Here is a 14256-nt window from a genome sequence, read left to right as displayed (position 1 = left end):
CTGTTTATTTCGAGTACTAGTGGTCCAGTGTACCTTGATCAAAATAAAATTTATATATGATCTGGTGCACCATAGATGAAAATCTAATAGCTAAAGTCCAACTGCAGACTAAATTGAATCCAGTGGGGCAAATAATGGCGGGAATGTCACTGACTGAGAAGTCTCCATGTAGCGTCTTCACTCCGGATATCATGTGACCCCTGACTCCTCCCCTCCTGTGACCTCATCACAGGTCCTGTGCACAGAGCAGCCATATATGTGGAGTGCAGCTCTGCAGGTGGAGGGATGTGGAGATTCCCCCCCATTACTGAGCACATTAATAAATATATTGCACAGGGGATATCACAGCCAATTCCCACAAGAAGAATCCTTGGAACATCGGCTCATCTTCTTCTCATTCAGGTCTCTTCAACATCGGATCCTCTCAGTGAAGATCTTCTACAAAAGAGAATTTTCCTGATTTACCCATCAAGGATGGATATGGACAGAGACAAGATGGCGGAGAGGATGTTACACCTCACCCTAGAGATCCTCTTCCATCTCACTGGAGAGGTGAGAGATTCTGATGACGTCACATTACATCATTCTTATCTATGGGAATAACAGATGGACAGAACTGGAGAGGTGAGGACTCTGGAAATGTCTGTAGTGAGATTTATTAATGTGTTTCTCCATAACCAGGATTACACAGTGGTGAAGAAGACCTCTAGTGATCGCTGTCAGGACCCTGTGTCTGAGGGATGGGGAAGACCCCTGAGCCCAATCACGGGGCCTCCACCTCACCCCCTGCTACATGAGGACATCAATGACCAGAAGATCCTAGAACTCATCTACAAGATGATTGAGCTGCTGACTGGAGAGGTGACACTGCTGGGAATGCTGGGACATTATACAGTAACACTATGAAGGGATCGGGGGGATGACGGTATCATTGTATGTGTCAGGTTCCTATAAGGTGTCAGGATGTCGCTGTCTATTTCTCCATGGAGGAGTGGGAGTATTTAGAAGGACACAGAGATCTGTACAAGAACGTCATAATGGAGGTTCCCCAGCCCCTCACATCTCCAGGTAATAGACAGGACTAAATACACACGGCCTATAATTATCTGTATGTAGAGAATGAATTCAGTCCCTGTATGTGTTTCCTCCAGATCTATCCAGTAAGAGGACAACACCAGAGAGATGTCCCCGTCCTCTTCTTCCACAGGACTGTAACCAAGAAGATCCCAGTGCTCCTCAGGATCATCAGGTAGATGGAGAGAAGGTGTCAGGAGATCTCCCCTATGATGTGTAGACGGCTGTGAAGGTCTTGTGCTCAGTCTTGTTTTATCCACCAGTATTATATGTTTTATACTTGTGTAATGAGAACGGTGGAGATGGCAGGATTAGAGCTGATCATAGATGGGACGTCTCCATCTGTCTGTGACTTTTGCAATATTTGTTTCAGGGTGAAGATCTGACCCATATTAATACTACAGAGACATATGTGAGAGATGATGAGTGGTGTAAAGAGGAGATTCCCACATATGACTACCCAGGTGAGTAGTAACCACTGAATGCAGAGAAGTCACAGATTCCTCTCAGTCACCGGCTGTGGCTGCTTTATCGGTGGTGTAGTCCGGCCGTATTACCATGATCACCATTTTGCCTCTGGACCACAACATTCTCCTCCACCCAAAACTGTTCTAATGACTTACAACCTGGAGGATCCACCTACCCCCTGGGATTAGGAGACGCTGACCGTTACCTGCCCAGATCTGTAACTATAAAGCCAAATAACAGCGTACGTAGAATGTGCTGACAAGATAGAAAATCACTTGAAGAAAAACATTATGATGGGTCTGTTTGAGAAAGCGGAGGGTAATGATGCTGTTGGCTTCCTAGATCCCTGAGATCTTATTGGATGAATCTTCTCTCCCTTCTGTGCTGCTGAATGTCTCATGGTCCCTACAAGACCAGGTCCAGTCTTTCTGCCCAAACTTCCCTTTTATGATTGACAACATTAATTGTACAGTGAGGCCAAGTGTGAATTTCTGTACAATAACGACAGAGCTTCCCCTAGCCTGAGTTTTCAATTTCTTTTTTCTTTTTAAAACCAACTAACTTGAAACAGGATTTTGATAAACTACATAAAACACATTCCACCTGTGCTTTGATATATCTCTACTCTCTGTGTGGTTTATGGCTGTAATATACACATATAGGGGTTTGTCTACTGTGATGCGGTGCTGTGACAAGTGATGCCCGGCACCCAATCAGCGCTGGCGTCACTGTCTCCACCTTCGGACAAACTGAACATGAAGAGGAAGACAGAGCTGCAGCTCATCCCGGACTTCCTTCTCATGTTCAGTTTGTCCAAAGATGGAGACAGTGACGCCAGCGCTGATTGGGCATCACCACATCGCAGTCCCAATGCAGCGAGTGCCAACATCACTGGAAGGGAGCCAGATTGGCAGGTGAGTATAAGCTTTATTATTTTATCAGGGACGAAGATTTAGTTTAAGAAGTGCTTGTCCTAGTACTGGACAACCTCTTTAAGAAATACTATAGATATGCGCTAAATACACTAAATGACACTGATATATGCATTACTAAACGTCTATGTGTATGGCTGGGCAGAGTAGTCAGGGGCTCCCGTACACTTAAGGCGATGATCAAATCGATAATGAAGCCATACTGTATCTTGGATATATACTGTGTAGGATGATGCAGAGTCAGCAGCGTTCAGGCCGGCTGCGCTGATCCTGCCTCCTGCTTGAAAAGGAAAGAGCTGCCGCCCTATGTCTGCGTGACGTCACTACACTGCGGACTCTCTTCTATTGCAAAACAGAGTGATATTATCCAATGCGTTTCTGAGGCTTCGGTGTCCTTCGTCAGGGATCCCTTCTTTTTTGCAATAGAAGAGAGACGGCAGTGTAGTGACATCACGCAGACACAGGGCGGCAGCTTTTACCTTTTCAAGCAGGTGGCAGGATCAGCGCAGCCGGCTGCAACGCTGCTGACTCTGCATCATCCAACATAGTACAAATCCAGGACACAGTACGGCTTCACAATCAATTTGATCACCTCCTTAAGTGTACGTGTGCCCCAGCCTGCTCTACCCAGCCATACATGTAGACGTTCAGTAATTCATAGATCAGGGTCATCTGTGTATGTAGCGCATATCTACTGTATATATTTACTGCATTTCTACACGTTAAGCAAGAGGGCAAGCAGGTGCTGAAGCAGGAAGCAGATAACTTCACCTGGACAGCACCCACACATATATACTGCCAGACTGGACGGTACTACTGGTCCCAGGCACCCTAATCTTAGTGGCTGAACAGTGCCTGTGCCGCCTACAGCTTCTGTTTCTAATGTCGCCTCCATCACCGGTGCAGCCTGCAGAATGAATAAGATGGCACTTGGTGACAGAAGCAGACGTCACCGGAGCAGATCCCAGAGAAAATGGGACATACCGTTTGCGGAAGTCTCAATATGACAAAATGTCAGAAATCCAGAGCAGTAGAAATCCTCATAAAGTGACTACATTTTGGAAATTATAACCCTCGGTCAATTAATCTATAAGAGTAGTGACTATTTTGACTCCACAGGCACTTTGTGGAAATTAGCACACAGGGGATGTTGGAGAGTGAAGATTAGAAATATGCCATATTATTGCCCAGCACATAATGTCCGGATTGTGCTCCACTAGACACGCACATAGAAAACTAAGTGGGTCCTTCTCATTGCACTGATGCCAAATACATGGATGGTAAATGTGGTTTAGGTACACTGCAAAGCTCAGAAGCCAGGGGGAGATTTGACTTGGAAAGAGTGCATTTTGCTGGATTTGTTTATGGAAGCCATGTTGCTTTTCAAGAGTCGTTGAGCCGCTAATAATGTGGACATCTGTTTTTTCTATGACAGATGATGGACCTGAGTGGGAACTTGTATTTTGTGAGATGAGTAGGAGTTGTTATTGGTGGTATTTTCACCTACATATCATTGATGGGTTGCGTTTTATTTATTACTAGATTATGGCCCGATGCTATCGCATCAGGAGGATGCGATAGCATCACACCTCTTGCCATGTTAACCCTCAACACACACACTCCTCTCACCTTTCACCATCTCCACTCACTCTTTCACTCCACATACGACCCCTTCTCTCACTCCGTCTCTCATGCTCACACCGTCATCGCCGCTGCTCCACGATCCCCGACATCTTCTTCCGCCGGCGCCATCCTGGATCCAGACGTTGTCCACGCCGGCGACATGTTCTTGCGGCGACGCCATCTAGAGTATCGCAGGATTTCGCCGATCCAAAATAGCGTCGCCGCAGGAACATGTCGCCGGCGTGGATGCCGTCGGGATCCAAAATGGAGTGGACGTAAGAGGTGTGCGGTGACGTCACCGGTTACAACTGGACGGAAGTTGTTACAACCGGAAGCTGCTTAGGGCATTTATTATAGATGTTTGGGAGGCAGAATGAACAAACAGTTAAACACCACACACTACTGGTTCATCCTCTAACTTTTTCTATTAGACTGTGAACTGTCATTGACTTAGACAGTCATTCATATTTTTACATAACTTGCCATTTTCACTGGCGGTTTAAGCAGCCATTTTCAAAAATATAAAATTCAAGGATATTTTATTTAAAATAATTATCTTTTTTTTCTTTGCAGGTGACTCTACCAGGAGATCAGGACAGCTGATATCTTCAATTTTTAAATCAGATGATCTTGAGATCCTACAGGATACAACTGAAGTGATTGCCATTGTTCCAGATATATCATTATCCCTTTACAGTAAAGATCCTGTGAAACAGGTCCCGTCTTTTGATTCATTACTGACTACTAAGGAAAATGAAAGTAAGAAAATAAGCATCAAAAAAGAAACTGCTCCTAAAGAAAAGTCATTTTCACATTCAGAATATAGAAATAGTTTTTCCCTCAAAAAGTCATTTCTTAATCATCAAAAAAATCACACAACGGAGAAGAGATTTTCTTGTTCCAAGTGTGGGAAATGCTTTAACTGCAATTCAAACCTTATTAGGCATGAGAGAACTCACACAGGGGAGAAGCCATTTTCATGTTCAGAATGTGAGAAGTGTTTTAACCAGAAATCACATTTGGTTCAGCACCAGAGAACGCACCCAGGGAAGAAGCCTTTTTCCTGTTCAGAATGTGGGAAATGTTTTAACCAAAAATGTAATCTTGTTAGACACCAGAGAACTCACACAGGGGAGAAGCCTTTTTGCTGTTCAGAATGTGGGAAGTATTTTAACGAGAGATCAGCTTTGGTTAAGCACCAGAGAATTCACACAGGGGAGAAGCCTTTTTCCTGTTCAGAATGTGGGAAATGTTTTATCCAGAAATCAGATTTTGTTAAACACCAGAGAACTCACACAGGGGAGAAGCCTTTTTCCTGTTCAGAATGTGAGAAATGTTTTAACCAGAAATCAGCTTTGGTTAAGCACCAGCGAACCCACACAGGGGAGAAGCCTTTTTCCTGTTCAGAATGTGGGAAGTGTTTTAACCAGAAATCAGATTTGGCTAAGCACCAGCGAACCCACACAGGGGAGATGCCTTTTTGCTGTTCAGAATGTGGGAAGTGTTTTTACCAGAAATCAGATTTGGTTAATCACCATAGAACTCACACAGGGGAGAAGCCTTTTTCCTGTTCAGAATGTGGGAAATGGTTTACACATAAATCAAATGTTGTTAGGCACCAGAAAACTCACACAAGGGAGAAGCCTTTTTCCTGTTTATAATAATAATAATAATAATAAAAATCATTATTTATATAGCGCCAACATATTCCACAGTGTTGACAGTTTAACAGTTTCAAACACAACAGTCGTAACAACGTTAACAATAATTCAATAAAGCAAAATATAACGACCCTGCTAATGAGAGCTTACAATCTACAGGGTGGGCCATTTATATGGATACACCTAAAGAAAATGGGAATGGTTGGTGACCAGATCGGTGCGCTGAATATGCAGAATGGGCAAAACAAAAATTGGAACAGGACCCTCAGTTTACACAGAACATTATGTTTAGTGATGAGGCAAACTTTTTTGGGTGGCCCATTTATATGGATACACCTAAATAAAACGGGAATGGTGACAGATTTCTTGTGTGGGTTTTTTTGCATTGAAATCTGCTGCAATGACCCCGGTACTGCGTTCAACAGACATCAACATAATTTCTATCCGCTCCTCACATGTTAACCTCTGTGACACGTCAATGGCTGTAAACAAAGAGAAATTTGTAAATAACTCATGAAAGAATAAAGTTATGTTAAAACCAAGCACACCATTTTTTTTTGTGAAAGTCTCAATACGTTTGTGTCACATGACCCTCTTTCCATTGAAAAAAATAAAGTTAGATCCAAAATGGCCAACTTCAAAATGGCCACCATGGTCACCACCCATCTTGAAAATTTTGATTTTTTTTTCCCCTCCCATTTACAAATGTGCCACAAACAAGAAGCTGATATCACCAACCATTCCCATTTTATTAAGGTGTATCCATATAAATGGCACACCCTGTACAATGAGGTGGGGGAGATACAAAGTACAGGTGTGTATTTACAATGATAGTCCAGCCATCTTGAGGAAGGGATGGATGGAGATAGGGAATGGGCTACACACGCACACTTACACATAAAATGACTTTGATTAGGGAATGTGATAGGCTGCTCTGAACAAATGTGTTTTGAGAGAGCGCCTAAAACTATGCAAGTTGTGGCTGGTCCTAATTTCTTGGGGTAGAGCATTGCAGAGGATAGGAGCGCAACACGGGAGAAGTCTTTGAGTTGGGAGTGGGAGGTATGGATTAGTGAAGAGGTTAGTCAACAGTTGTTTCCAGAGCGCAGCGATCGGCTAGGCCGATAGACAGAAATGAGGAGATGTAGGGGGGTGCCGCACTGTGGAGAGCTTTGAGGGTGAGAACAAATACTTTGAATTGGATCCTATAATGGATGGGCAGCCAATGTAACAGCTGGCAAAGAGTGGATGCGTCCAAGTACCTATTAGCCAGATGGACGACCCTGGCTGCTGCAATAAGGATGGACTGGACAGGGGATAGTCGAGTGAGGGGGAGGCCAATTAATAGAGCATTACATTTAAGCATGCAAAAAGGAGTCTATATCCTCATATAAAATCACATGATTATTTTATTGCTAAATAGCTCACAAATATAAGAATCGACAAAATAATGCAATAGTAGTATGGCTGAGTGTCAGAAAGAGACCTAGGTGCAACAAAAGTGCTGAGCTTATGACAGCGGGAGGGAATAGTATGTGTATTGCCAGTGCAAATAGATTCAAGAGGCCCCAAGAATGCAAATTAGCAGAGGTATAATAATCCCCTAGTGAGGTGTGAACATAACAATAGTCCCTCGCTAATCACTCATCAGGTCATAACCCCATGTTTTCATTCCTTACTCGTGGCTGCCAAGAGAACCACATGCTGCGCCCCGACACGCGTTATGCGTGGGCTTCTTCCGGGGGCTCCTCCTTATATAAAGCACACCCAGGTGCCGGGTAAGCCGCAATTAGTGGCTTGTGTTCCCGGAGCGTGAACCGGAAGTAGCGCCACATCCGGCGCCAGGATGACTATGCATGTCACAGGGAAAGCCCTGATGATGTCAGTGACACGCACAGATCATCTAGTGGCGCCGATGGGACGCATCCATCCAGTACCGTCCGAGGACATGCACACAAGCGGTCAACGTGATGGCACAACTCTCACCAGGGGAATTATACCTCCTACTATAAATAGCGATCTCATAAATAGGTCCAATGCATTTATCTTACTTTCCTTTTTTCTATCATACACAAAAGGAACAACCCACAAAACTCTGCCTAAAGAGAATATTTGGCCCATTTGTAAAAAAACCTTTAGGCTGTGTGCACACGCTGCGGATTAGGTGCGGATTCATCCGCGCGGATTTTGTAAAATCCGCAGGTGAAACCGCAGGTCAAAAGACCTGCGGTTTTACCTGCGGATTGCTCTGCGGTTTGGCCCTGCGGTTTTTCATCTCAATGGAGGAGATGGCAAACCGCAGGGGAATCCGCAGAAAGAATTGACATGTCAATTCTTTCTGCGGATTGAAAACCGCAGATAATCCGCGCGGAAAATTCCGCACCGTCTGCACTGCGGTTTTTGATTCCCATAGGGAATCATTGTACTGTACACCGCAGCAAAATCCGCAGCGTGTGCACACAGCCTTAACATGCTAAAAGTGTTTACCAATACCATATATCATATAAAGTGCTAACAGTGACAAGTGCTAAATACACATAAACAGGGTAAGTGGTCCAGGTTACCCATCCTAAACAACATCAAAAAAGTATAAGGCTGGCGTCTCACTAGAGAGAAATACGGAGGAGTGAGAGGCGTTAAAACAACGCATTGCACTCGGACCAATGTTTCTCTATGGGGCAGCTCCCATCAGCAGTACATTTTTTGGCCGTATTTTACGGGCTGAGAAAATAGCAGCATGCTGTGATTGTCAGCATATTTTGGGCAAAATACGCCAATGCAAGGCTTTGGGGGCGAGAAAAATACGGATTACCCACGGACCAGATGTGTGACTCGCGAGAAATACGCACCCGGTGTCCTTTACCAAAAGCCGGCAATTCATTTTGCGATACAGTAAAATCACACTGACATGTATATTAAAGAAACAAAAGTATAGATATAGACACATAGAGAATATATATATATAACACATAGAATATATATATACACACACATGTCATTGAGACACATATATTTATATATATTAGCGGCGATAGAGTTCTACATAGCAGAATCGCTGCTAATTCAATTTCAGTCTTCTGTGAAATCATTCTAAAACCCGACATGAAATGACACATGGTTTACATACAGTAAACCATTTCATTTCATTAATTTTTTTATATGTGTTTGGCTAATAATTAGATGAGGGTTTGTGTGTAAAATTTGGGACATGTAGGTGTTAAATAAAGGGGTTAATTCGTTGAAAAAAATTGCGTAGGCTCCCGTGGTAAATTCGCAACCAGAGAGGGAAAGCCAGTGAGTGAGGGCAGATATTAATAGCCTTGAGAGGGACCATTGTTTTTGTCCCCCACTGGCTACAAAAATCTGCCCCCTGACACCTCAGAAAAGGTGCATCTATAAGATGTGCCTTTTTTGCACTTAGCCTCTCTATTCCCATTGCACTGTAGCTGTGGCTAATGGGATAATAAGAATGGGTTAATGTCACCTTGCTATTGGAAGGTGACATTAAGCCGATTAATAATGGAGCAGTGTTAATTAGACACCTATCCATTGTTAACCCTAGACTAGTAAAGGGTTAAGAAAACACACACAGTCATTAATTAAAAATTCTTTTAATGAAATAAAGACATCAAGTTTTTGGCCATATTAATTCCTCTGCTAATCCATAAATAAACCATGGACCTGTAACAAAAATAAAACAAAAAGCAACAATATCCTTACCTCTCCGCTGGTCAGACAGGTCCCCTGCTGCAATCCATCAGAAGGGGTTAACTGGTTTACAACGGGACCAGTGCTAATGCGACCAGCCCTCTGTAAACCACTGCCAGAATGAATTAGTTCATCTCTGCGCAGCCTCCCTGGCTGACCGAAGAAGAACTAATGAGTGTGGGAAAGTTTCTGCATATTTTCCCACGCTCATCAGTTCACCTCAGGTCAGCCCGGGGACTCCGTGCAGCCTCACATGACGTCCCTGCTTCATCTAGATGCTTAGCTGCTGGGGTGCTTTGCTGAGGGGATGTGCACCCCTTAGAATGCTTCTAGATTTATAGGCCACACTACAGGGTCAGGAGAGAGCGATTGTGGGACCTTATTTGGGATAATTTAGCAGTTACTCCTACACCAGGGGGTGGATAGATGATCAAAACATTAGTCCTGGCTCCATCTCTATGCTATAACACCTTTCCCAAGATAATATCTACAATGACTCCAGTCATGGATATACAGCAGTGAGTATTGAGTACAATGCAACAGATGAATTATGTCACGGGGCAGTAGTGGGAAAACAGGGAATGAGGAACCTGGGCCCCTGAACTGCCCCTCAGGCTAAGGGGGTGCCCTGACTTTTCTTGGGGGTACACTTGATGGTAGTGAGGCCCAAATCACCGACCTGTCCCTATCTCCTGTTTAGCCCTGAGCTAAACCCCCAACCCCCCCAGGAGGTGAGACAGGGAAAAAAGTGAACTGCACAAATAAAACAAAAGGAAAGATAAGACAGACACCTCGGGGTTAAATCAACTAAAAAGCAAAACTTTTCTTTATCTGCTGCAATGTACCACACAGCAGAGTTAGGCACCAGAACAAGGTTATAGCTGAATCTCCACTGCACTCAGCCAGCTCCTGACTCCAGCTTGGTTGGTCTACAAAGAGGAAAAGTATCATCAACAGTTAGCTGCATCACATGGTGACCTTTTAAAGCAAGGGGGAGTGGTCACCACCTGCATAGCAAACAGACCAGCCATGCAATTACACCAGCGGCCACTAGGGGGAAAAACTGATATTAACCTCTGATGGCCTGAAAGGAAAAAAGGTTTAATATGAGAATGCAGATCTGACACAGATCCAAAAATGGATCGTGACAAATTATAGCGATAATTCAGCAAGCAGAGTTCTATGTTCTATACCATTAAACGAAATGTTGCAGGATGATAAACAGCCGATGACAGCAAGCAGAGATTGTAACCATTAAAATAAATGTTGCAGGATGATAAACCTATGGATACGTCCAGGCGATTTTGCACTCACATGGGCTGTGCGCGCGATCATCACCGGGAGTCAGTTAATTCTGTCAGCTGACACCCAATACTCAAGGCAAGGAGCAGTCCCGCACTGCTCCGAGTACTTTAACACCCTAAGGCTAGTTTCACACTAGCGCTTTTGAGCGCAGCGACGGCCTGTGCACGGCCGCCGCTAAGCCCCGCCGACTGCCGCGCCTCCGCCGGTAGCTCCGCCTACCGGCGCATGACGCTGCATGCATCCTGCGTCCCCTATCTTTATCACTGGGGGCGCAGGCCGTGCGCAGTATGCATTATGCGCACCGTCAAAAAGGCGCATGCCTGCGCACGGCCTGCGCCCCCAAGTGATAAAGATAGGGGACGCAGGATGCATGCAGCGTCATGCGCCGTAGGCGGAGCTACCGGCGGACGCGCGGCAGGGGGCGGGGCTTAGCGGCGGCCGTGCGCAGGCCGTCGCTGCGCTCAAAAGCGCTAGTGTGAAACTAGCCTTAGTGATGTGATCAAACTTGATCACAGCATTTCGGGAGCAGGCAGAGGGAAGATAGCCCCTCAGCCCTTGGAGCAGAGACCACGCAACAACATTGCGAGGTCCCGTTTGTTGCCATGTTGACCCAAAGTCATCACGATGACATCCAGGTCAACAGAGCTAGCAAAGTTGCTTGATCATGCTCAGAGCACAATCGGCAACTTTGTCTGTCAGAGCAGCGCTGACAGTTTGCATAGCATAGGGACGCTCTTGCATCCCCATGCTATTCAAGCAATCATCCTGGGAAAAATGAAAGGACCATAGTGGGACAAAGTAAAAAGTTTGAAAAAAAAAAGAAAAAAAACAAGTTAAAAAAAAAATGTAGAAATATCTGAAAAAAATAATACAAAATAAAAATATGTTGTGCCCATAAATAAATATTTGTATAAAAATATATATAAGCAATAAAAGTACACATTTGGCATTGCCTCATCCAGAACGATTAGACCTATGAAACTGTCCCACTAGTTAAACCCTTTAGTGAATACCATAAAAAATAAATAAAAAACAATGCTTTATCATCATACTGTCAAAAAGTGGAATAAAATGCGTTCAATTAGACAAATACAAATAAGCATGGTACTACTGAAAGCGTCATCTTGCCCTCAAAAAACCATGGGCGCCGCCATATTGGAAAATGGGCGCATGCGCAGTGCGCCCGCCGGCTGCAGATTCCATTCATTCATTTTGATCACTGTGATAAACTCTCACAGTGATCAAAATAGAGTGAAAAGTAAACAAAGCCCCCTTTATCACCCCCATAGGCAGGAGCAAAAAATTAAATAAAGAAATTATTTTTATTTTTTTTTCCATTAGGGTTAGGGTTGGAAATAGGGTTAGGGTTAGGGTTGGAAATAGGGTTAGGGTTAGGGGTGGAATTAGGGTTAGGGTGGAATTAGGGTTAGGGTTGGAATTAGGGTTAAGATTAGGGTTAGGGATATGTTGGGGTTAGGGTTGGTATTAGGGTTAGGCTTGTGGTTAGGGTTATGGTTAGAGTTGGGATTAGGGTTAGGGGTGTGTTGGGGTTAGGGTTATGGTTAGGGTTGGGATTAGGGTTAGAGATGTGTTGGGGTTAGGGCTGTGGTTAGGAGTGTGTTGGGGTTAGGGTTGGAGTTAGAATTGAGGGGTTTCCACCGTTTAGGCACATTAGGGGGTCTCCAAACGCGACATGGTGCAACCATTGATTCCAGCCAATTTTGCGTTCAAAAAGTCAAACGGTGCTCCCTCCCTTCCAAGCCCCGACGTGTGCCCAAACAGTGGTTTACCCCAACATATGGGGTATCAGCGTACTCAGGAAAAATTGCACAACAACTTTGGGGGTCTAATTTCTACTGTTACCCTTGGGAAAATAAAAAATTGGGGGCTAAAAAATTATTTTTGTGGAAAAAAATTTATTTTTTTATTTTCACGTCTCTGCGTTATAAACTTCTGTGAAGCACTTGGGGGTTCAAAGTGCTCACCAGATATCTCAATAAGTTCCTTGGAGGGTCTAGTTTCCAAAATGGGGTCACTTGTGGGGTGTTTCTACTGTTTAGGCACATCAGGGCTCTGAAAACGTAACGACGACCGCAGACCATTCCATCAAAGTCTGCATTTCAAAACGTCACTACTTCCATTCTGAGCCCTTACGTATGCCCAAACAATGGTTCCCACCCCATATATGGGGTACCAGCGTACTCAAGACAAACTGGAAGACAACTTTTGGGTTCCAATTTCTCCTGTTACCCATGTGAAAATAAAAATTTGCACGCTAAAAAATCATTTTTTGAGGAAAAAAATGATTTTTTATTTTCACAGCTTTGTGTTATAAACTTCTGTGAAGCACTTGACAAATCCCCAGGCCCGGATGGGATACACCCCCGAGTACTGCAGGAATTAAGCACAGTCATAGATAGACCATTATTTTTAATCTTTAAAGATTCCATAATAACAGGGTCTGTACCACAGGACTGGCGTATAGCAAATGCTGTGCCAATATTCAAAAAGGGGACAAAAACTCAACTCGGAAATTATAGGCCAGTAAGTTTAACCTCAACTGTGGGTAAAATCCTGGAGGGTTTTCTAAGAGATACTATACTGGAGTATCTGGAGAAGAATAACCTTATGACCCAATATCAACATGGGTTTACAAGGGACCGTTCCTGTCAGACTAATCTGATAAGCTTTTATGAAGAGGTAAGTTCCGGACTGGACCAAGGGAATGCAGTGGACGTGGTGTACATGGACTTTTCAAAAGCTTTTGATACGGTGCCACACAAAAGGTTGATACATAAAATGAGAACAATGGGGATAGGGGAAAATATGTGTAGGTGGGTTAAGAGCTGGCTCAGGGATAGGAAACAAAGAGTGGTCATTAATGGAGCACACTCAGACTGGGTCACGGTTAGCAGTGGGGTACCACAGGGGTCAGTTTTGGGCCCGCTTCTTTTTAACATATTTATTAATGACCTTGTAGGGGGGCATAGAGAGTAGAATTTCAATATTTGCAGATGACACTAAACTCTGCAGGGCAATCAATACAGAGGAGGACAATTTTATATTACAGGAGGATTTATGTAAACTAGAAGCTTGGGCTGATAAATGGCAAATAAGCTTTAATGGGGATAAATGTAAGGTCATGCACTTGAGTAGAACGTATAAGATGTATAATTATGTGCTTAATTGTAAAACACTGGTCAAAACTGTCACTGAAAAAGACCTGGGTGTATGGGTGGACGACAAACTCACATTTAGTGGCCAGTGTCAGACAGCTGCTACAAAGGCAAATAAAATAATGGAATGCATTAAAAGAGGCATAGATGCTCAGGAGGAGAACATAATTTTACCTCTATATAAGTCACTAGTGCGACCACACTTAGAATACTGTGTACAGTTCTGGTCTCCGGTGTATAAGAAAGACATAGCTGAACTGGAGCGGGTGCAGAGAAGAGCGACCAAGGTTATTAGGGAACTAGGGGGTC

At 43.9% G+C, this 14256-nt stretch overlaps 1 protein-coding gene across 1 annotated transcript in view; it reads left to right on the top strand.

Moving 5' to 3' along the window:
• Window positions 1-258: 258 nt before the first annotated feature.
• The window catches only part of LOC141058930 (uncharacterized), a 37502-nt gene continuing 23504 nt past the window's right edge, over window positions 259-14256 (top strand). Inside the window, exons 1-2 of the mRNA XM_073555144.1 lie at window positions 259-552; window positions 682-861. Of these exons, the coding sequence (XP_073411245.1) occupies window positions 286-552; window positions 682-861 (447 nt within the window). The 5' untranslated portion in view covers window positions 259-285. The remainder of the gene's footprint in view (window positions 553-681; window positions 862-14256) is intronic.

Source organism: Dendrobates tinctorius, unplaced genomic scaffold, assembly GCF_039654945.1.
Source record: "Dendrobates tinctorius isolate UK_male_01 unplaced genomic scaffold, ASM3965494v1 ptg000221l, whole genome shotgun sequence".
Taxonomy (NCBI): Eukaryota; Metazoa; Chordata; class Amphibia; order Anura; family Dendrobatidae; genus Dendrobates; species Dendrobates tinctorius.
This window is presented reverse-complemented; position numbering and strand designations above follow the sequence as displayed.